The sequence below is a fragment of the Cetorhinus maximus genome, chromosome 5, assembly GCF_964194155.1.
Source record: "Cetorhinus maximus chromosome 5, sCetMax3.hap1.1, whole genome shotgun sequence".
Taxonomy (NCBI): Eukaryota; Metazoa; Chordata; class Chondrichthyes; order Lamniformes; family Cetorhinidae; genus Cetorhinus; species Cetorhinus maximus.
The window spans coordinates 35,607,766-35,632,799 of NC_135883.1; the positions used below are offsets into that span (position 1 = coordinate 35,607,766).

Genomic DNA, 25,034 nt, shown 5'->3' on the forward strand with positions numbered 1-25,034 from the left:
TCAAACGGCTCGATAGTATTTTTGTGTTACCGCAAAACGTTTTTTTTTAAAAGGCGAAGCTTCTCAAACGATGCAGGAAATTTCTGTTTTGTTGTGCAATCCATGTATCGAATCCACTCGGATTAATTTATTTTAAGAGCAGACGAATTAGAGTAAATGCAAGGTTCAAGGCTTGAATTCTGAAAAATGATTACTTGAGGTTAGTTTCGCTTTAGCTGAGCTTTGCAAAAAAAATGGCAGTTCTTAGCTATTGTGTCCTATTAAAATCAGCTCGTCAAGTCGGCTGTTGCGTTCCATGTTTACTTCTCAGTGCGGTAAAGCGGCAGTACAGTATTCCTCATGTCACCTTCACAAATTTTGAGCTTCTCAGTTAGGCTTTTGGAAATTCTGATTAGATAAGGCAAGTTGATTGATCCATAATGATTTGAATTTAGCACACAAATTATCCTTGGCTGAATCAGTGAAGGATAAATAATACAGCAGCTTTGTTATTCACATGAATTTAGCATATATAAATTACAGTAGTAGAAATTTGGTCTTCTGACAGAGGTGAAGCTTCCACTTGGGCTTCTCCAGAGGAAGGGGTCCATTACCCTTGGCTTAAACAACTGTGGTGGCTTTTAGACCAACCAGGGTGGTGTTTGTAATTGGAGCGGGGGAAAGAAAGGCTTGAAGGTCAGAGTGTACTATGCTGAAGTGTATTGGAGGACTGTGTTCAGCCGTAACACTTTCCCTTCTGAAGGTTGTTGGTTCAAATCTAGTTCCCACACCTAGAACAGATTATCTGGCTATTTGCACATTCATGTTATTGGGAGCTTGCTATGTTTCCTACCTGACAACAGTGACTACACTTCGTAAGTACTTTGGTTGTGAAACACTTTTGGCTTTTTTGAGGCTATGAAAGGCCTGTGGAATTGCAATTTTTTTTAACTCTGCAGAAGGAAGCTCAGGTACTTTCTGACGTCGAGCTCGGTATTGTGCTAACAGTGCATGCTAGGAAGCCCATGTTTCTTTGCCAAGTTGTTTTACATTTGCGATCCTCAGGTGAATTAACTAATCATAACCATGCCACTCTCATCAACAGGGGAGTTACTTACTGCAGCCTTCTCATCATGGAAGGTGCTGAGTGCCTGTTTATTCCTCCCCTACCCTCTCTATCCCCAGCCTGTGGGGACAAAGGAAATAGATTGCAACACAGTTGTCCAGCTTGCACAAAGTCCCATTTATCTCTCGTCCCGCCCCACACACCGTGCGCTGATGTATGTTGATTCCCGTCCGGCAATATCTTGATTTTAAAATCCTCATCCTTGCTTTTAAATCCTTCCATGGCCTTGCCTTTCCCTATCTCTCACCTCCAATAACTCTACATTCCTCCAATTCTGACCTCTTGTTCATCCCCAATTTTAATTGATTCACCATTACCGACCGTGCAATTAGCTTTTTTAAATTCATTTACGGGACGTGGGCGTCACTGGCTAGGCCAGCATTTATTGCCCATCCCTAATTGCCCTTGAGAAGGTGGTGGTGAGCTGCCTTCTTGAACTGCTGCAGTCCATGTGGTGTAGGTACACCCACAGTGCTGTTAGGAAGGGAGTTCCAGGATTTTGACCCAGCAACAGTGAAGGAACAGTGATATATTTCCAAGTCAGGATGATGAGTGACTTGGAGGGGAATTTCCAGGTGGTGGTGTTCCCATGTGTCTGCTGCCCTTATCCTTCTAGGTGGTAGTAGTCGTGGGTTTGGAAGGTGCTGCCTAAGGAGCCCTGGTGAGTTTCTACTGTTGAGGCCTTTAGTTCCCTCTGCAAATCTCTACCCTCCCTCTCTTTCTTTAAGCTGCTCAAGCAAACCTACCTCTTTGACCAAGCTTTTGGTCACCTATCCTAATGTAACCTTATGGGTCAATGTCAAATTTCATTTGATAATGATCCTGTGAAGCACCTTGGGATTTTTTTAAAAACAAAAAGCTAAAAGCTACTGCGGATGCTGGAAATCCAAAACAAAAACAGAATTACCTGGAAAAACTCAGCAAGTCTGGCAGCATCGGCGGAGAAGAAATCAGTTAACGTTTCGAGCCTTCATGGCCCTTCGGCAGAACTGGAGCATAGTTAGAAGAAAGGAGAAATATAAATTGGTTTAAGGTGGGTGGGGGTGGGGGGGGGGGTGGGGGGAAGAGAGACATTGAGGGTGTGGTGTGATGATTGTGGAGATGAGCAGTTAATCAAAAGATGTCACAGACAAAAGGGTCAAAGAGGTGTTGAAGGTGGTGGTCTTTGTCTGAGAAAAGTGCTAATTAAGAATGGAAGACAGGATATTCAAAGTACAGCTCTAGTGGGGGTGGGGTGGAAAGACTAGAGGTTTTAGTTTTAGATTTAAAAATAATGGAAATAGGTGGGGAAAGAAGAATCTATATAAATTATTGAAAAAAAAAAGCGGGGGTGGGGGGGAAAAGAAACGGGGTGGGGATGGGGGGAGGGGGAGTTTAAGATCTAAAGTTGTTGAATTCAATATTCAGCCCGGAGGGCTGTAAAGTGCCTAGTCGGAAGATGAGGTGCTGTTCCTCCAGTTTGCGTTGGGCTTCACTGGAACAATGCAGCAGGCCAAGGACAGACATGTTGGCAAGAGAACAGGGTGGAGTGTTAAAATGGCAAGCGACAGGGAGGTTTGGGTCTTTCTTGCGGACAGACCGCAGGTGTTCCGCAAAACGGTCGCCCAGTTTGCGTTTGGTCTCTCCAATGTAGAGGAGACCGCATTGGGAGCAACGAATGCAGTAGACTAAGTTAGGGGAAATGCAAGTGAAATGCTGCTTCACTTGAAAGGAGTGTTTGGGCCCTTGGACGGTGAGGAGAGAGGAAGTGAAGGGGCAGGTGTTGCATCTTCTGCGTGGGCATGGGGAGGTGCCATAAGTGGGGGTTGAGGAGTAGGTGGTGATGGAGGAGTGGACCAGGGTGTCCTGGAGGGAACGATCCCTACGGAATGCCGTCAAGCGGGGTGAAGGGAAGATGTGTTTGGTGGTGGCATCATGCTGGAGTTGGCGGAAATGGCCGCCATTTGCTTGACTTGCTTGTTTAGATTGTCCTAGTGACCCACTTTGACCTATGGAGAACTCTGTGGTTAGCTTCGATATTTGTCAAAAATTAGCACCTTATATTTCCGAAGTACCAATTGGAAGGGTCATTTGTGCAGGGGCATTTTTCTGGCTGCACTGATACTTTGGTTATCTTGTTCAGGGACATATTGAAGCTAATGTGTCAGCCATGGCTCACTCGGTCACACTTTCACCTCTGGTCAGGGTTTAAAGCCCTGTTCCAGAGATTTGAGCATAAAATCCAGGCTGACATTTCTGTGTGGTACTGAAGGAGTGCTGCACTGTCAGATCAGTCTTTCAGGTGAGATGTTAAACTGAGGCCCCTGTCTGCTCTTAGGCAGATTTAAATGATGTTTTAGCATTATTTGAAGAAGAGCAGGGGAGTTCTCCCAGCCAATGTTTATCCTTCAACCAGTATCTGGTGATGATATCATTGCTGTTTGTGGGACCTAGCTATTCACACATTGTTTGGTACATTTCCTACCTTACAACAGTTCAAAAGGTACTTCATTGTTGTGAAGTGCTTTCAGATGACCTGAGGTAATGAAAGACATAACGAAAGACATTATAGAAATACAAGCCTTTCCTCAAAGGTAAAAGGACATTAGCCAACTTTAATCAGAGCCAACGGCCATGTGTTTAAACCATATCACAAATCCCACCACAGGGCATGAGGGTATAATCGAAGCAGCTGATGCTCTTGCAGAGAGCCATTATGGACTCAACAGGCCCAATGACCTCCTTCTGTGCTGTAACCATTCTGATTCTATTTCAGTTCTGCACTGGAATGGTCAGCGTGGATAATAAAGTCAGGTTCCACCTTGGGAATTGAATCAATGATCCCAGATATTTTGCCAGAGACGGGAGTGTGACCAACCAAGTCAAACTGACACTATATGCAAATGTTATGATCCTGGACCACACCCCAAAATTTGTTACAATCTGGCTAGGGACCAGTAAGCTTTTGTTTAAAGTAAGACAGAGTTTGAGATTTTGACCAATATTTATCCCTCAACAAATATTACTAAAACAGGTTATCCAGTCACTATCACATTGATAATTTTTGAGATCCTGCTGTGTGCAAATTGACTGCATTTGACTACACTTCAAAAAGTATTCCATTAGCTTTGTGACATCGTGAGGTAGTGAAAGACATATCTTTCTTTTACACCAGTTTCTGAACTTACCAATCAAGTCAAAAATGCTTCTAGTGTTGCAGTTACTAGACCAATGTATCTCATTTGGAACTTGAAAGCCACAACATTCCATGATTTTTAAACAAAAAATAAAACTTTACCATACAAACTCTTCACTCAAAGCTGCTCTGATTTGGACTGCCTCAACAATTGCTCACCTCCCAGGATTTCAGTCTTGTCTCCCATGACTTTGTTCCCCTGGGTGCCCGAGTCTGCACCCCAGCACCTACTCACAGGCACAGCTCCAGCTCTTCAGCCGTGCTGAGCAGACCACCATTGCTCCAAAGGGCTACCTTTGCCCCACAGCACAGAATCACCAACCTTCCACTGCCTTTTCAGCTCTGCAGGGCTTCTCCAAGCACTCACTACTTGGGTCTGCCAACCACAGCACTTGTACTGCTTGGAGCCTCATTTGCTCTTCTCCTCGGTGGTTTCTCCCAATGGCTGCTTCCCCAGTTCCCCGACTCTCTCTGGGAGCTCACCCTGTCCCAGGATGCCTCTCGTTATGACACCCAACTCCTGGGTCCTGTGATCGGGTTTTCATGCCCCCCCCTTCCCCTGCAGGCACATGTGTTCTGGCCTGAAGATCTCAGAACAGAATGGCACATGTGCAGCCCGCTTTGCACTTGCACAGAAACTCCTGGGGCATGTTGGGCCTGAGGGGAGGTGGTGGCACAGTGGTACTGTTACTGGACTAGTATTCCAGGGACCCCCCAGGGTAATGTCCTGGATTCAGATCCCAACATGACAGATGATGTATTTTGAATTTGATAAAAATCAGAAATTAAAAGTCTCATGATGACCACAAAACCACCAATGCTGGTTGTCATAAAACTCATCTGGTTCACTAATGTCCTGTAGGGAAGGAAATCTGCTGCCCTTATCTGGTCTGGCTTACATGTGACTCCAGACTGACAGCAATGTGGTCAACTCTTAAATGCCCTTTGTACAAGGGCAATTGGGGATGGGCAATAAATGCTGGCCTAGCCAGCGACACCCACATCACATGAATGAATCATTTTTTAAAAAAGTTCCTGAGCTTCGCTATCAAGCAAGTTCCTATTTCATGACACAAATATGAAAGACCCTCCAATATTGAAAGAAAGTGCAGTTTTTGTAATGTACTACAATATTCTCTCATTCGTTTTGTATCCTTTTCCTACTCCCAAATCCACACTGCCCACTTCAGTTTGCAAAATGGAATTTGGGCATTGCGACGAATGACCTGTATGGATGTCAGCACTTCTCTTTGGTTAACGTTCAGAAAGCATACTTGAGTAAAATGAAAAGGAGCTCTTCTGCTGTAAACCTGGACTGAGCAGACAAACTTGTCTGCAATTGACATCTTGGATGTGAGCTGGCATTCAAGTTCCAAATGAGGTAACTGCAACACTAGAAGTGTTTTTCGACTTGATTGGCAATTTCAGAACCTGGTTTAAAAAAAAGATATGCCTTTCATTACCTCACGCTGTCACAAAGCTAATGGAATACTTTTTGAAGTGTAGTCAAATGCAGTTAATTTGCGCACAGCAGGGTCTCAAAAATTACCAATGTGATAGTGACGAGATAACCTGTTTTAGTTATGTTGGTTGACGGATAAATACTGGTTCAGACACCAGGAGGACTTCCCTGCTCATGTTCAAATTAATGGCTGTGGCATCCTTTACATCCACCAGAGATGGCAAACAGAGTTTTGTTTTAACATCTCACCTCTGATAGTGTGCCATTCCATTAACACTGCACTGGAATGTCAGCCTAAATTTGTGTTCAAGTCTCTGAAGTCAGACTTGAATCTACAGCCTTCTAACTCAGAGGTCAGAGTGGTACCAACTGAGCCACAGCTGACTGTTGCAATAATAAGACCGGAAGATCCGAGTACAAAAGCAAAATACTACAGATGCTGGAAATCTGATATAAAAACAGAAAATGCTGGAAATACTCAGGTCTGTGTTATAAGTTTCTGATAGCCAGATTATGAAGTAGGAAACCAGATGCCAATCTTTTACTTAATACTAGATCTATTTGCAGAATGTAACATTTCAAATGGCTGTCTCCTCCCTAACCAACATCCAGTGTCCCAGAAGTGTCTCTCTTTTATGCTCAAGGTACTTAAATCAATCAGTGCCTTCCACCTTTTAATAACACAATTAACACACCATTAACAGATTCCGCTCTTCTAAATCAGAAGCTTATAACACACAAACAATATTTCAAAACAAATCAAAGAAGAGAAAAAATAATGACTTTCCATATTCTGGACACGATATCATACCACAAAGAACCCTGCTTCTAGGACCAACAATGTTCTTTGTGCAAGCACTCCTTTTTGTACAACAATCAGGCAATTGATGACTTGCATCAACCTACTTCACTTGGAAATTTTTCTTTCGAGCATCTCCTGCACAAGTAAGGTCAATCCTTAATCTTTTCTCAGTCACATTTGATCAAATGTGCATTATTACATGGGGGACAATTATCTATATAACATTCAATGGGAAAACTATTCTGGAACCTCCCCTATATAGAATTTCACCCCCAACATATTTGCCAAGTAAAACCCCATTTTGATTGCTTTTACGAGAGAAAGCCAGTGTTTTTGCAGCTGAAGTACTTTTAACCACCCTTTTTATTTGCTTAGCTTCCCAGGCCAAGGGACAACATTTTCCACCGAGAATTTTATAAAACCAGCTATGCTAGATTACCCATCCAGAAGATGGACATGAGAAACATCACCAAAAATGATGAATTTAGTGTCCTTTCGGTCTTCCAAGGCTAGAAACTTGAGAGCACATTCTCCTTATTTAATTTTTAAGGTTTTATTTACCCATAAAACATCCTCATCTGTCGCATGTTTCATCATAATACTTAGTTCCAACACATCAAAACTAGCATCTGGTCTTGTCAGAACACATATCCAATCAAACTTCTCAACTGCTTTGTTTTTTTTCTTTAGATGTAACATCGTTCTGTGATGACCAAGCATGATTTAATTTGGACACAAGAAACACTTTCTAGATAAGTGTGTCAATTCAAGGTTACTCCAGATCTATTCTGCATAAGGTCTAAGTCTATATATTTAAAGGCCCCTGAAGCCTGACTTCCAATCTTAAATTCCTCTTATCTTATTAGTAAGAAATTGCTCAAATTCAATAGAACCTCCCCATAGAAAATCAAGGACATGCATCATAAAGATGCTTGAATGTCCCTTTGTGGTACCGGTAGAACATTGCTGAATCTGTTTTCAACTGAGTAGTCTACTTTCAGCGAGGCAGATCTAACCAAAAAATACAGCACCTTCAATGCATCATTCAATCTATTAACATATTTGTTTAGTTTACAAAGCTTCCTTTCTACATTGCTCACCTCTTTGTGGTTTCAATAACGCTTTTTTATTTTTGCAGTGAGAAAAGTTTCATATGTGGCTTTTATATCGATTGACCCACATTCCCATGAATGTGGCCAACACAACAAGAACATTTTTGGGGTGGGGGGAGTCCACTGTAACATCTTGATCTCCAAATTGCTGTTAGAAACCCTGAGCCATAAGTCTTGTGTTTAGCCTTATAAGCCTGATCTGGAAGGACTTTTTCCGTACATATCCGTCTATATGATTAGGCTGGCTGTCCCCTATCTGACACTTGAGTGGACTCTAAATTCCTTCCAACTATCTTTGTTTTTGCCTCTTATTAATTTATCTTCAAATTTTTGGCAACCACCAAAACTTGCTGGTCTTAAGAGCTTCTGCTTCTATCAATGTTTCTAGGTTGTACTGTAGTCCTGGTTCTGTTGCACAATCAAGCTACAGGCTCTAATTGCACTTCATTGTATTTCTGGACATCTCCCTCCCATGATCAGATGTTCAATTGCCAGTACGTGATTGTTTTCTAGCGCAAGAGTCACTCCCAGATCCATTTTGAGAACTCACACTGCATTTTCTTGCTTTCCACTCCTTCACCCTCTTCTGCCAATCCATAATTCTTATGGCTTATCATCAACTTGGACATTCAGCCAATATTTGAACTTGCCAGTAGCTTTCCCTGCTCTCCCTACAATAGTGACATACTTCCGGTCACTGGATCCTTCTGGTATGTACATCACCCAAGTACCTACTCCAGGCAGCTGCCTTGTGGATAAAATAGCCCTGTCCTGTGCTTCACTATCATTCTGCCCATCAACATCCAACTCCTAATCTACATTCTGTTCCTCATAACTGTCAAACACATGAGCATGTCAGGTACAGGGTGCCGCAACACCTATTAACTGCTCAGAATCTGAAAGTTTGTAATCAATCCTAGTTAACAATTATGAATGGGCCTTAATAGTTTGACTACCATGCTGAAGAATCACAGTCTTGCCATCACACCCTATCACCTTATCAGGACCTTTCCACTTCTTGTGACCCTCTTTTTTTTATATATAGTATACTAAATCCTCAGGTTTAAAGTTTACCTTGAGCAATCTTAAACAATGTCTTAGAGATCTCCGAATTTTGAGACTTCAGTCTTGATGCATGTGCTTCTCCCTGCATGTAAAGCATTCAAATGTGCATAAAAATTTATTTTATTTCGTCCCTTTTAGGGTAACAGAACTATCACACAACACAAAATCATTTGAGATGCCTCCCTTAGACCAATTGACAACTAAAAGCATTTAAGACCAGGAGCCTATCTTAGCACAATCCAGCAATTTCAGCCCATGTATTGAATAAGGAATCTCTAAATTGAATATCTGCAAATTTTTGTAGAGCCTGTTAAAGTCCATGATATATTCCCCTATGGAATGACCATGTGTCTTTCAAAATCTATCAACATCTGACCATGCCTCATAGGCATCTAAAAGATAATCTTTCTTGTAAATTTTATCCATGAAACTTAATAGAAGATCTAAACCTTCACCAGTATTCATTTGACAGGCATCCAACTCACAAACTACTTTACTTCTAATTTTACTGGGTCCACATAGCCACTTCATTTTTCCACTGGAAATAAGGTTCCGATTCAGAGAACATCAGTGGGTAATCATACCGACAATTTAGACTTGCTTTCAGCCATTTTTCACAAAACTAACTCAGATTACAACCTCCTATCTTGAAAAAAAGTGCTTATTTTCCAATCCTCACCTTTAAGCAATCATCCCCTGCTACCATGTTAAACTTCTGGTAGTCAGATAGTGAAGTAGAAAACCAGATGCCAATCTTTTACTTAATACTAAATTTAGTTACAGAATACCAAATTACAAATGTCTGCCTCCTTCTGAACCAACACCCAGTTTCCCAGAAGTCTCTCTTTATACTCTTTTGAGCAAATTAAAACCAAATAAACAAATTAACTAAAACAACCCCTTAAAAGGGAAGTCTCCCTTTATATTTTCTTAACAAAAAAAAATCAAGAAAATAAACTAATTAAAGGGGAGTAAACAGCCCCTGATGGGGCACTGTAACTAAAACAAAATGTCAAAGGAAACTTACAAAATCAGATTAAAATGGTGTTTCCAGGGGTGATGATGCACCCCAGCCCCTGCGCACGCCCACCGGCCGCAGAAGACTCCAAGTCTCTCTTTATACTCTTTTAAGTAAAACAAAAAGAAAATCAATAAATTAAACTAAAATCAAGAAATGAGGGGGGAATTGACAGCCTCTGGTTGGGCACTGTAACTAAAACAAAATCCTAAAGGAAACTTAATTAATTAAACCAAAACCTCATTACCAGGGGCGTTGATGCACCCCAGCCCCTGTGGCGCCCACCAGTCACAGAAGGCCTCAAGCATACCAGTGGACACAGCGTGCTCCCTCTCCAAGGCCACCTACTCGCAAACATAGCCACGGTAGAGGGGCAGGCAGTGGGGGTGGACGACTGCCCGCTGCCTATGGCCTCTTGGCCCAGGAGCAGGCTTACAAGGAGGTCCTTCTCCCTCCCCACCCCCCCACCCCCACCCCCACCCTCTTTGCACTGGGTGAAGTCTCTCTTCATAGACTCTTTTTGAAACAAAATCAATAAATTAAACTAACAATCAATAAATCAGAGGGGGTGACAGTCCCTGGTGGGGTACTGTAACTAAAACAAAAGTGTGAAAGGAAACTTACAAAATTAAATCAAAATGTCATTTCCTGGAGTGATGATGCTCCCCAGACCCACGGTACCCACCGATTGCAGAAGGATTCGAGCGGACCAGTGGACACCGCATGCTCCCTCTCCAAGGCCACCCGGCTGCGAACGTAGCCGCACAGTGGGGCAGATAGTCGGGGTGGACGACCCTGTCGATCGCCCGCTGCCTGCACCTGTTGATGGCCACCTTAGCCTGGCCCAGGAGGAGGTTAATAAGGAGGCCCTTCTCCCGCACATCCCCCACCCTTCCCTTCCCCCCCACACCCTTCCCTTCCCCCCCACACCCTTCCCTTCCCCCCCACACCCTTCCCTTCCCCCCCACACCCTTCCCTTCCCCCCCACACCCTTCCCTTCCCCCCCACACCCTTCCCTTCCCCCCCACACCCTTCCCTTCCCCCCCACACCCTTCCCTTCCCCCCCACACCCTTCCCTTCCCCCCCACACCCTTCCCTTCCCCCCCACACCCTTCCCTTCCCCCCCACACCCTTCCCTTCCCCCCCACACCCTTCCCTTCCCCCCCACACCCTTCCCTTCCCCCCCACACCCTTCCCTTCCCCCCCACACCCTTCCCTTCCCCCCCACACCCTTCCCTTCCCCCCCACACCCTTCCCTTCCCCCCCACACCCTTCCCTTCCCCCCCACACCCTTCCCTTCCCCCCCACACCCTTCCTTTCCCCCCCACACCCTTCCTTTCCCCCCCACACCCTTCCTTTCCCCCCCACACCCTTCCTTTCCCCCCCACACCCTTCCTTTCCCCCCCACACCCTTCCTTTCCCCCCCACACCCTTCCTTTCCCCCCCACACCCTTCCTTTCCCCCCCACACCCTTCCTTTCCCCCCCACACCCTTCCTTTCCCCCCCACACCCTTCCTTTCCCCCCCACACCCTTCCTTTCCCCCCCACACCCTTCCTTTCCCCCCCACACCCTTCCTTTCCCCCCCACACCCTTCCTTTCCCCCCCACACCCTTCCTTTCCCCCCCCACACCCTTCCCTCCCCCCCCCTCCCCCCACACCCTTCCCTCCCCCCCCCTCCCCCCACACCCTTCCCTCCCCCCCCCTCCCCCCACACCCTTCCCTCCCCCCCCTCCCCCCACACCCTTCCCTCCCCCCCCCCCCCCCCCCCCCCCCCCCCCACACCCTCCCCCCCACCCCTGCCTTTTTCCCTCAAGTTGGATCCAAAATTGCCTGGGAGGTAGGAAGCAGATGGTGATGATAGAGGGATGTGTCTGTGACTGGAAGTCTGTTTCCAGTGCTTCTGCTGGGGCCTGGCTGATTTGGACTTAAATGTCAGGGCTACAATCAAGAAGTTCGTGGATGAGACGAAAATTGGTAGGGTGGTTAATGGTGAGGGGGATAGCCATAAATATCGAGGAGGATATCAATGGACTGGTCAGGTGGGCAGAGCAGTGGCAAATGGAACTCAATCTCGAAAAGTGAGAGATAATGCACTTTGGGAGGGCTAACAAGGCAAGGGATTACACTATGAATGGTAGGACCCTGGAAAGTACTGAGGATCAGAGGGACCTTGGCCTGCATATCCACAGATCCTTGAAGGTAGCAAGGCAGGTGGATACGGTGGTTAAGAAGGCATATGGGATACTTGCCTTTATTAGCCGAGGCATGGAATACAAGAGCAGGGAGGTTATGCTGGAACTGTATAAAACGTTCGTTAGACCACAACTGGAGTACTGCATGCCTTTCTGGTCACCACATTATAGGAAGGATGTGATTGCAGTGGAGAGGGTGCAGAGGAGATTTATCAGGATGCTGCCTGGGCTGGAGGGTCTGAGCTCTGAAGAAAGATTGGATAGGCTGGGGTTGTTTTCCTTGGAGCAGCAGAGATTGAGAGGTGACCTAATAGAGGTGTATAAGATTAAGAGGGGCATAAATAGGGTGGATAGGAAGGCATTTTTTCCATTAGTAGAGGCGTCAATAACCAGGGGTCGTGGATTTATGGTAAGAGGTAGAAAGCTTAGAGGGGAGTTGAGGAGAAATTTTTTCACCCAGAGGGTGATAGGACCCTGGAACTCACTGCCTGAAAGGGTGGTTGAGTTAGAAACTCGTAACAAGTATTTAAATATTCACTTGCATTGCCAAAGCCTCCAGGGTTTTGGGCCAAGTGCTGGAAAATGGGATTAGTATAGTCAGATCTTTGTTGACCGGCGTGCACATGATGGGCCGAATGGCCTCCTCCTGTGCTGTAAACGCCTCTGCTATTCACAATCTGACAGCACTCGTGGAAAGAAAAACAGATGCTACCTGACTTGTTGAGTATTTCTAGCATTTTGTATTTTATTTCAGAAGATCCCGGTTTCTGTTGTTATCTCATTGTGTGTAAAATTGGAGATTGTTGATTGCTGTGGAACTGTACTCCAAGTGTTTGTACTCGTAGCAGAGATGGGAAAATTGGTAAGGATAGCACAATTAATTATAAAGTGGTGGTTCTTTGCTCAATTTTGCCTATCTTGGATAATTTGAAACCATTGCAGCTTGGAGAGAGCTGGCACCAGCCTGTTGTTTCACTAACCTAGAGAAAACACAAAATGTTTTCAGTCATCCTGTACTGTATCATGACATGGTGCTCACTGGAAAACTGTTCTTTCCAAATGATATACTGTACATCCTATTATTAAGTGATTTCTGATTAGATTTTGGGAAATACATCTAATTATATGGAAGGAAGCCTTGTCGATCCAACAAACAAACCTTTGCTTTACTTCTAAATCCCATTATAATCAAATTAGCTGCAAATTGTCAGGCTTCTTGCATTGTTGAATATCATTATTGTGTTTTTGCGTTTTCCAAGCATGAGTTTGAGAAGGAATTCTTAATTGGAAAACATAGTGAGTTAATTTGTAATGATAGCTGTCTGAAAACTGCAGTGTGTGGAATAATAGATATATGGTAGGTGGAAAAATCTAAATCGTAGCTTAATCCTAGGTCTTGGAGAACCAATTTTTTGTTAAGAAGATTGAGCATCTTTTGGTAGAATTCCTATAAATACTCAGGTCTTGAAGTATTTGGTTTTATAATTGTAGATACACAATTTGTTTTCATCATATTTGCAAAATGGAGAACATCGCTGGTCCCTTATATTTTGGAAAGGTAACAGACTTCAAGAGTAGTGTGATGTGAATTTGCAGGACTCTGACTGGAAGGGTTGATGCAAAGTTTTTTTTTAATTGAGTTGAATCCAGGGACTCATCCTAATTGGTTTGCTAAAAATATGTGCTTTAATTGGAATTATGCGTGATCTGAATTATTTAAATTCCAGGTAAAAAATGTAGCCCATTTGATCAGCATTTCAATCCTAATGAAAACAGTAGGTTTCTGAAACGTGTTGATTTCTCAAGGTGAAGGTCAGCAGTCTCTTACCAATCAGGTAACTACTTTCGTATGCTTAAATTTTTTCATCAGTGGGAGTAAATGGGGGAAGTGATTTGGCACTTTGGAATTGTGTGTTTGGGTTACTAGAGTTGCTAGTATTGTATTACTTACTGTTGCAGACTGATGCATGCTGCAGTATTTTTGGCTTTGAAAGAGATTGTCAGAAAAAGATGCATGGTCTACCTATTCTATTATTACTAAATCTGCGTAAAGTGTGCAGTTACAATCTGTTCACTGGCATTTCACACCTAAATCAGTCTGCTGTCCATGTGGTTAGAACTGCATGTACAGAATTGAAAACTTACTGCTGTTCAGCCTGAATTATGTGATTGGATCACTTTGCATCTTGTGATACTGTATGAGAATCATAATGACTGTCTTGGATACAGGTCACATTGAGACAGAGAGGGAGGATCGCTGAAGAAGATATTCTGTGTCTGTCAGCAGATATTATGAGTGTGTAGACTAGCGAGATCCTTGATTCTTCTGGTAGTTATTATTTATGGCTGACATTACACTAAACTGCAGTTTCTACGCACAATGCGGTGTAGATTGGCTGAATAGGAAATGTGCTTTAAAACTGATGTCAGGTCACCCTGTTCATTTTTTAAATTAAGACTTTGTTTCATGCCCTTAAAGTTTGACTATCTTTTGAGTTTTGATTGTACAGGTTTTAAAAATTATTTTAACCAAATAGTGTGGTGTACGCTTACCAAACGACAGAAGTAATAGTTAGAAGAAGGGATGAAGATAGCATATCTCATTTTCCTTTGTTACCTCGCCCCAGCATCTATTGAAATGGTGTTCCAGGAAAGAAAAGAATGATGGTTCCAGCAATATGTGGGGCTTGAATTAATACAATTGTTACACACTGCCCTAGTTGAATGACATTGTTTACTACTCATCATCCCACTTCCATAAATAATTAAAGAATAAATTAATGTAACTCAGAAGGAACAAAGTGAAGAATAAATTTTGAAGATGCACCTCGTAAACCAATCTGCGACCCGCATGCAGTATGATTTAATTTTTCTTAAAAAATGAATGTGTCTGTCGTTCCATCTATGGTTCTTCAAATTGTAAGATTAGTTAGCATGCTCGTCAGTTGTCAAATCAGCCTGTTTGCGACAGGTATGTTGTCTTCCTGTGTTTGCAGTGTGATGATTTAATTTTTCCAATGTCATCAGTGGTTTTTTGAATAAAGTGAGGATACTGATGGTGAGACTCTGACTTTAGTGTCCCATGACTTAGTGGTACCAGTCTTGCCTCCAGATCAGAAGGTTTGATTCCTCCCAGTGTTCTGGCCAGTATTTACACCTCAACAGATTGCCTCGTCATCATCTTATTGCTGTTTGTGGCAGCTTGCTGTACACAAATTGGCTGCTGCATTTCCTACATTATAGCAGTGACTACATTTGAATGGCGATAAAGTGCTGTAGGATGCCCTGCAGTTATGAAAAGTGCATAGAATTGCAAGTCTTTTTCTTACTAAATGTATAGTGGCTGACTGGATTTGGAGGAGCCATTTGTGTTTGACTTATTACTGTGTCTTTGTTCCACTTTACAAAGTAGAATAACAACCTTTCTGCTCTGTAATGTTATTGGAATCAATTTATAAAACACGACTGTCCTGTACTTCAGAATATTGGAAGCAAAGGGACAATTTGAAAATGGATTATAAATGATAATGATTGTAAAGTTACAATTATTAAACATGTCACTGAACCCAAATAGGAGTATCTGAAATTCATGCAAATGTTAGCTTTTTAACATTTTTATTGTCAGTGGGAATTGGTATTAAACACTGTACATAGTGTGACTGGAAGTTTTCATAATTATGAAGCTGAAGGCTTTCTACATACCTGAGTTCACTGTATTACAAGAGCAAACAGTATAAGCCAGGCTGTTTGTGTACACAGAAAAGCAGATGGAATCACATAATGTGATCCCAAAATTGAAAGTGTAAATTCTGGAAGCCTGGGGAGTATAATGAAATTTAACTTGTTAGCCTCAGTAAACCAGTGACCCTGTTTAACACTCATCCAGTCAGATAAGTGCAATCCTTTGGTTTAAAGAAAAAAAGGACTCACATTTCTGTATCGCTTTTCATGATCTCAGGATGACCCAAATTACTTTGTAGCCAACAAAGTACTTTTTGAAGTGTAGTCACTGTTCGCTATTGTAATCAATGTGTGCACAACAAGACCCTACAAATTGCAATGTCATAAATGACCAAGTAACACCTTTTGGTCATGCTGGTTGAAGAGTAATTATTGACTGACTAGGAGAATGAGGATAGCTCTTCAAATCATGCTATGGAATCTTTTACGTCCACCTGAGAGGGCAGATGGGGGTTCAGATTAAAGCCTCACCTGAAAGGTGGCACTCCTGAGACTGCAGCACTCCCTCATTACTGCACCAGAGTGTCAACTATGATTTTGTACTCAAATCTCTAGAGTGGGATTTGGTGAGGATGCTACCAACTGAGCCATAGCTCACACATCAAGTGAATTCATTGCATATCTGTTGCAGGCCCTGGATTCGGCCAAGACCATTTAACTGTGGTTCAGAGTAACTAACGATGTAGCTTGAGACAGGTGCCACCAAGTTAGAAAACAGAACTGCCACATTTCAAATAAAGTTGTATAAACTGGGAAGGTAATATGTGTTGTGCATTATTATGAGACACTATATGTGTTGCAGACAGCATTGAACACCAGTGGACAAATTCTATTCTGGTGGCATTGCATAGGAACATTAAGGGTAGGAAGGAATGCAATTTATTGTTCATTTTTTAACCTTGGAATTATATTTTTGAAGGGATTTCTACTGGAGATACTCCTGTGGCAAGTTTGGTACAGGAAACAAATTCTCACCGTTAGTGAGACTGTTTTCGGATCAGAAGTTTATGGTTATTGGACTATTTTCTGGAAAAAAATGTCTGATTGCGCTCCTGTGAAGGGTATTGTTGAAAAAAGAGACATGTTGAAGCTTTTCATCTTGCACTCATCAGGACACTTCGCCAGAACACCAATATAGGGGGAAAATAGCAATTTATACTGTATGTGAGGAGAGTGCTGATGCATGGCAAGTGGTGTTGCCATGGGGGATGAACCAGTGACGGTGACTGACAATTAACTTCCAAGCATTGTTTGAAATAAAACCATGCTTGGCAGTTAACTGTCAGTCACCATCACTAGTGCATTCTCCATGGCAACACCACTTGCTAACCAATCAGCACTCTCTTCACATACAGTTTAAATTGTTTTCTCCTGTGAAGGGCTTTGTGATGTTTTAGTACGTTAAAGGTGCTGTATAAGCTCAAGTTGTTCTTCGTGATTCAGCACACTCCAGTCAAAGATGTTTAACGTTAGGTGACCAAGTTTTAGCTAGCAGCTGTAAAATTCTAGATCCAGGTGTGTCCCATGTTGGAATACATTTTTTAAATTCGTTCACGCAATGTGGGCATTGCTGGCTAGGCCAACATTTTTATTTTCTGTCCCTAGTTGCCTTTGGGATGGTGGACAGGCTTTGGGGAGTCAGGAGGTGAATTACTTGTTGCAGGATTCCCAGCCACTCACCTGCTCTTGTAGCCACAGTATTCATATGGCTAGTCCAGTTGAATTTTGGGTCAATGGTAACCCCCAGGATGTTGATAGTGGGAGATTCAGTGATGGTAATGCCATTGAATGTCAAGGGCGATGATTGGATTCTCTCTTGTTGGAGATTGTCATTGCCCGGCACTTGTGTGACACGACTGTTACTTGCCACTTGCCAGCCCAAGTCTGAATATTGTCCAGGCCTTGCTGCATATGGAAACGGACTGCTTCAGTATCTGAGGAGTCACGAATGGTGCTGAACATTGTGCAATCATCAGCGAACATCCCTGCTTCTGACCTTTATGATTGAAGGAAGGTCATTGATGAAGCAGCTGAAGATGGTTGGGCCTAGGACACAAAGGTGCACAAATTACAGCTTTAAATTATAGCTAAACATGATGTGTTCAATGTAATCTATAAATGACACATTTTTCAGATTCATAAAAATCATTTTCCCACAGGAAAGTGTCAGCTGTTTTATTAGGCACTACAAATTTCTTGTTTTTGTTTCCTTCATTTCCAGTACAAATTAAGTTGTTTGAATTTTCGTGTTTAACCAGCTTACATTGATGGTAGCCTAATTTTCAGATCTGAAGTGGTGGAATGTTCCCAATGCTGGAGAATTACATCGAGAGAATGCCTCTAAACCCTGCAATTCAAGATCTTGCAATTTAAAGCTTATGTGCATTAACAGGGTTATCTAAACAAATGTAGAGTGATAAATGGGGCTGTTTCAAGGCAACTTTGAACAGAATTCTCTGTTGGTCTGAATGCAGTATACCTGGCTGAAGGTTTGTGGCTTTATTTTGGGCGAAATTTAACTGTTCTGAAGTGGGAGGTATGGGTGTGGGAATGAAACACAAAAGTATTTCTGACATCTATTCTTTCGTTTTATTATTTCTACCACTGCCCTTGTATTAACCCAAAGTAGGTTTAAAATGCAACTACACAACATCGATTGTATAACCTTGGAGCCTGACTTCTGAGCTTGACAGCTGACAGTGCGGAAACTTAGAGATCTAGGACTTTCCGTAGGCAGTACAAGGCTTCTTTGTTGCAGCAGTCAGTGGGTAACCTGGGTTTGCCAGGCCTGCATTGCCCTATCTGGGTATCTATTTGAGATTGAGACCTGCAGTAAAAATAACTGGGGGGAAAAAAGGTCAAAAGCACAATTGGAATTTTTAGGAACTCTGCTTAAATTGATTCCTAGATAATATTTGCTACATTGTTAGCTTATTCATAATCCTTTAGTTTGGATGTCCTCCTGTTTGCATCCATTCTGAATGCTCTTGTCAGTACAAAGATTGAACCAAAACCAGGTTAAATGATCCTATAACTGGTAGGTAATTCTAAGATTTCTCAAAATGGATTGAAAAGTAGTCACTGGAACTCTTAAGATTGCTAACAAACTGCAGCTTATGATGAACATGTCTAGGTATCCAATATTCTCTACGAAAAAGGTAGCTACAAGTAACACTTGGATAGTAGTGAAATTTAAATAATTCATTTGTAATGTAGTGGCACTAGGGTGGACATTCAACGATTGCACAGAACCAAGATACTGAAGATTTTGCATGGATCCTCTTTCCCCAAAATGTTCATTATCTTCAAATAGCATTTTCCCTCATACTTTGCCCCTTTGTGAATAACTGCAAATCATGGGTGGGAAACATTTGCCTTGTTAAAATTCTTCATCTGACGGAAGGGAGGAGACCCAAGGTTGTGTCCTCTTTAAAAGGTGACTAAATAGAAACCTAAATATCAATAAGCAATTAATTCCAAAGCTCACTGATAGAGTGTTGCACAATAGTGGAACTTGTTTTGAGTGGTACTGCTGTGACTCCTCATGCTTAGGTTGTGGCTGTACACTGTGTTGGTGTGTAATGACTTTCCAATGCGAGACACTGTTTACCACTTTCACCTACAGGGAATTGAGCATGCATGCTCTCCGTTGTTGCTTTAAGTGTTCTGTCGTGATGAACGGGAAGCTGGCACCCCCAGATTGCAGCAGGCAGCTGGCACTGTGCCATTCTTGGTGGGCCCAGATTATGTTCTCATTTGTTCTCTCCCTGCTCATTTCAAGCAGGGAGAGCTGCTGCTGAGGCAGTGTGTGCTGTGTTATACACTGATGTCATAGTACTGTTTCACTAAGGCTAACCAGATCCTTGATGCTGATGTTTGCTTTTGTTTAATTTTCAAGGCAATCGATGAGCCCCCATATCTGACAGTGGGAACTGATGTGAGTGCTAAGTACAGAGGGGCATTCTGTGAAGCCAAGATCAAGACAGCGAAAAGGCTTGTCAAAGTTAAGGTATGTATCTCATTGGTAACTAGAACAATGGTGCTTCCATTTCTCTGGTGCTCCGTTGTGTTTCCTACCTTAATGTGTTTGTGTTCATAGCTAAAGTGGTGCTCATTTTAGGCATGACACAAAGAAAGAAATGGAAAGGAGGTTCTGGATTAACATAGTCAAAATTTTCAGGCCAAGTTGAAGGATTTGTCTGCGTTAGCACTGCAGGGAAGAAATGATATAGTTACAGAAACATTCTGGAACTAATCAGTTTTGCTGTTGCGATGTCATAGAAGACATGTTTTTTTATTATCTGGAAGTTCTGCACCCAGTGCTGTGTGTGGTGTGTGGTGTGTGTGTGTGCATGGAGGTGAACACGAGCAAAAGATTAGTTAGGTTGTGTTGATTGTAAGGAATCTGACAACATAAGATGTACTCTAGGAAAGCTGAGATTAAGTTGCAGCATGACTTAGCATCAGCCTATGTGATGGTATTTGTATGAGTAGCATGTTTCCTGTCCTCTGCTGTATCATTAATTGTGTGTTATTATTCACTCTTTGTGAATATTACAAGGAGTCCTATGTGATGCTTTGTGTGGTGTAACCTTTGTTGTACCTAAACTGCAAAAAATTCAAGGTTGATGTCCATAACAGCTGCTGTTGCCAGGAAAATGAAACCCATCCCTCATGAATGACTTTGGAAATATTATTTAGTAGCTGCAATTTCAAGGCAATAATCATAATGGGTGCAGATAATTGTTATAAACTGTTCAAGCTTTGACCTTCCAGTCTGGCTATAGATTTGAGATATAGATTATAGATATTACTATCGCTTTTAGTTAAACTGTTGCGCTTACCCTAGTTAAATAAAAATGGCAAATGGTGGAAAATGTCTTGGTATAACATGAAGATTGTTGTGATATCATATTGCAAAGCAATCATTTAACTCAAGAAAGGATATCATCAACAGGATAATTAAAGATAGCGATTTGTCACTGGAAACACTTCTTAGAAAATTGTGGGAAAGTTGCAGTTCAAATTTGGAAACTGTATGTGAGGCCTACTTCAAACTTATTTGGACAGCTAGGGCATGACGGTTGATCCCATTGGCACTGCCCTGGAATATTTTCAGTCGGTATCCTGAGCTCTGAAGCTTTTGCACTTACTTCAGCAAGTTATAGACTAAAATGTAAAGTGACAAAGCAGCAGTCTCTGTGGCAAAAATTGGCTGAATAGGAACAATGCTCAGAAAATCAGCTGCTAATTCGCTCGAGTCTGTGTGCCTGCTTAAAAGTAATGCTTTTCAACAGCACCTGACTTGAGACAGCAGATATTGCTCTCCCTTCTTACTGTTGCCCACAGATCTCACTTTCAAATTAATCACACAATTTCTGGGCTAAGTTGTGGTGTCTGAACACAAATAACCACTCTCTGAACAATCATTACTATGTAGTGGTTATGTTACAGGCCCAATTATTCAGTAGACTTTGAGTTCAGATTATTGAGAACACTTTTTTTATATTCATTCATGGGATGTGAGCATCACTGGCTAGGGTAGCATTTACTACCCATCCCTCATTGTTCTTGAGAAGGTGGTGGGCTGCTGCCGTCGATGTGGTGTAGTGGCCATTCATAATGCTGTTAGGGAGGGAGTCCCAGGATTTTGACGCAGCAACATTGCAGAAATGGCAATATAGTCACAAATCAGGATGGTGTGTGGCATGGGGGAATGCAGGTGGTAGCGCTCCCACGTGTTTGCTGTCCTTGTCCTTCCAGGTGGTAGTGGGTTAGGAAAATCCTGTTGAAGGAGGCTTGATGAGTTACTGCATCTTGTAGATGGTACACACTGCCATCACTGTGTGCTGGAAATGTTTGATGTGTTGGATGGGATGTCGGTCAAGCAGTTTACTTTGTCTTTTTGCTACATATGGCTCCAACAATGCAGAAGATTTCAATTCTGCTTTTAAGAAAAAATCTGGAGATTAAAAAGCTGATGTCTTTAAAGAGCTCCACAAAGCTTTTGGGTTGTTGTTAAAGACCAACTTGTTAACTGATGTCCTTAACAGAAGTAAGCCTGCTGCCTTACTAGGTCTGAATGTACATGTTACTCTAGCCCCAAAGAAATGTGGTTGACTCATAACTGCCCTCCTGAAGAGGCCTAGCAAGTCATTCAGTTGTATCAAACATACCTGCAGTTCTTCAAGGAAAACGCCTACCACATCTTGTCAGGACAACTGGAGAGCAATAAATGCTGGTCTTGCCAGCAATGTCTATATCCAAAACACTTTAAAAATGTGGTGATACAAATATTTACAGTCCAGAAACAGACCATTTGGCCCAACTAGTCCATGTCAGTTTTTAAGCTCCATGAACCTCCCCCCGCCCCTCTTCATCTAACTCCATTGACATATACTTATCCCTGTCTCTCTGTTTTTAGATTCTCCTGAAATGCATTCATACTATTCACCTCAACTACTACTTGTGCGAGCGAGTTCCACATTCTAACCACACTCTTTGGCTGAAGTATTTTCTCTTAAATTCCCTATTGGATTTATTGGAGACCGTCTTGTATTTACAGCCCTTAGTTCTGTTTTTGCTCACAACTGTAAACATATTCTTTACATCGACTCTAATAAAGATTTTCATATTCTTGAAGACCTCTATAAGGACACTGCTCAGTCCTTCTCTCTTCAATCTTTCCTGATAGGTATCTCCTCAGTTCTGTTTTCATTCTAGTAAATCTTCTTTGCAGCTTCTGAGGGTGCCTCCATATCCTTTTTATAATATGGAGACCAGAACTGTTCACAGTACTCCCAAGAGCAGTATGGCCAAGTCTCTTTACAAGTTTAACATAACATATCTGCTTATCAATTCTATCTCCCTAAAGTAAGCCCTAGTACTTTGTTAATTTGTGTACCTGTATCCCCAGATCGCTCTGTTTTTCTACCTATTTATACATGTATTTTCCAAAAAGTATGTGGCCTCCTTCGTCTTCCGACCAAAATGTGTTACTTCACACTTATTTACATTGAAGTTCACTGAGCAATTATATGCCCATTCAGCAAATTTCTTAATGTTGTTCTGTATTTTGTCCCATTTGCCCCTCTGTGAACTGCAGCCCCTAATTTGGTGCCCTCCACAAGTTTTGAAATTGAGTTCAAATTCTTTATGAAAATGATGAACCATAGTGGTTCCATCATCAATCCTTGTGGGACACCACTTTCCACCAGATACCAATCTGTGTAGGCACTTTTAACCCTACTGTCTGTTTTGTAACTAGTTCGTTACCCGTTTGGTAAACCACGAAAACTGCATTTTGTCCTTGAAACGCAAAAGTTTTTTTTAATTCATTCATGTGATGTGGGCTTTGCTGGCTGGGCCAGCATTTATGGCCCATCCCTAGTTGCCCTTGAGAAGTTGGTGGTGAGCTGCCTCCTTGAACCACTGCAGTCCATGTGGTGTAGGTACACCCACAGTGCTGTTGGGAAGGGAGTTCCAGGATTTTGACCCAACGACAGTGAAGGAATGGCGATATATTTCCAAATCAGGATGGCGAGTGACTTGGAAGGGAACTTCCAGGCGGTGGTGTTCCCATCCATCTGCTGCCCTTGTCCTTCTAGATGGTAGTGGTCGTGGGTTTGGAAGGTGCTGTCTCAGGAGCCTTGGTGAATTCCTGCAGTGCATCTTGTAGATGGTACACACTGCTGCTACTGTGCGTTGGTGGTGGAGGGAGTGAATGTTTGTGGATGTGGTGTCAATCAAGTGGGTTGGTTTGTCCTGGATGGTGTCCAGCTTTTTGGGTGTTGTTGGAGCTGCATTCATCCAGGTAAGTGGGGAGTATTCCATCACACTCCTGACTTGTGCCTTGTAGATAGTGGACAGGCTTTGGGTGTCAGGAGGTGAGTTACTCACTGCAGGATTCCTAGCCTCTGACCTGCTCTTGTAGCCACAGTATTTATGTGGTTAGTCTAGTTCACTTTCTGGTCAATGGTAATGCCCAAGATGTTGATAGTGGGGGATTCAGTGATGGCAATGCCATTGAACGTCAAGGGGCGATGATTAGATTCTCTCTTGTTGGAGATGGTCATTGCCTGGTGCTTGTGTGGCGTGAATGTTACTTGCCACTTGTCAGCCCCTTGCTGCATTTGAACATGGACTGCTTGTCTATAAATATAGATATGCAGATGGAGTTCTTATTGGGCCAAGTTGTTCTGTTTGGTTTTTCCGTATTTGAGCTGTATCAAATTATTTGACTCGAATAGGTGTTCTCCTCCAGCACATGGTCTAAACTGTTTGTAGAGTGACATATCCCATCCACATTGTGAGGGGATTATTTTGCAGTGCTGCAGTAAAATAGCAATGGGATTAGGATGCCTGTAAATGTTTACCACTTGGGCATTTGTTGAGTTCAATGTTTAGTTGGGAAAACTGCAGGAATTAATTCACAGTTACAGGGAGTGAATTTCAACAGTTCTGACATTTGATAAATGTTGTACCAAGGGTTATTCCTTGATAGCATAGGTAGACTTTGAAAATTTAGGAAAAAAAGACAAACTGAAGTGATTGTAGCTGGTGCAACATTACTGGAAAATTATGTAATGGTATCTAAATGTCACCTGATTTGATTAATGACCATCTTCATGAATTGCATTTCAAAACAGTTGCTGGAAAGGGGAGAAAGTCAAATTTCTTTTCCAGTCTGCCCCAGTCTCAGCTTTGCAGTAGCCATGTCTCTTTTATTCCCCCATCATGCTTACTATAATTCTTTTGCTTTCTGCATATTGTTTCTTTGCTAGCATGTTGAGGAATGGTCACTACTGCTCTCATTCCATCAAGAAGTTGAGTTCTGCAAAAGTTGGGTTAGTCCAGTGGTGTTCACTCGTGATATAGTGAGGGCCAGTTAAGATATTGGAAAATTTTAATCAGGCTGCAAGCGGAATTTTAAAAAACGCGTATCAATTCGTGTGATTTATTTCTTCAAAAAGGCAGTATAGTGTGTAAAACACAAAAAATGATAAAAGATAAACAAATTAGTAGCTATACACAGTACAGTACAGTGTACAGTTAATGTTTTTAATAACTTACTAACTCTTATAACTTACTAACTCTTTCTACCTCCCACTCCACATTCCTCCCGCTCCCCAACCCTCGCTACCCTCCTTCCTGCTTCCCGGCCCTCTTGCTCACCACCTTCCTCTCCGACCTTCCCATTCGCTGACCCTCCTGCTCACAGCTTCCCTCCTGGACCTTGTCACCCGCCGACCGTCCTCCTCCCAAACCTTCAGTATGAGCGAAAACTCAGAAGAGGGGCGGCGAGAGCAGGGAAACGAACAAGGAAGCACGAGGGACAACGAGTGGGAAGGCCAGGGAGGGA

At 42.6% G+C, this 25,034-nt stretch overlaps 1 protein-coding gene across 1 annotated transcript in view; it reads left to right on the forward strand.

The window, feature by feature from the left end:
• Positions 1 to 25,034, forward strand: part of arid4b (AT-rich interaction domain 4B) — a 177,516-nt gene that overhangs the window by 3,494 nt on the left and 148,988 nt on the right. The window contains exon 3 of the mRNA XM_078541697.1: positions 19,572 to 19,682. Within this exon, the coding sequence (XP_078397823.1) occupies positions 19,572 to 19,682 (111 nt within the window). The remainder of the gene's footprint in view (positions 1 to 19,571; positions 19,683 to 25,034) is intronic.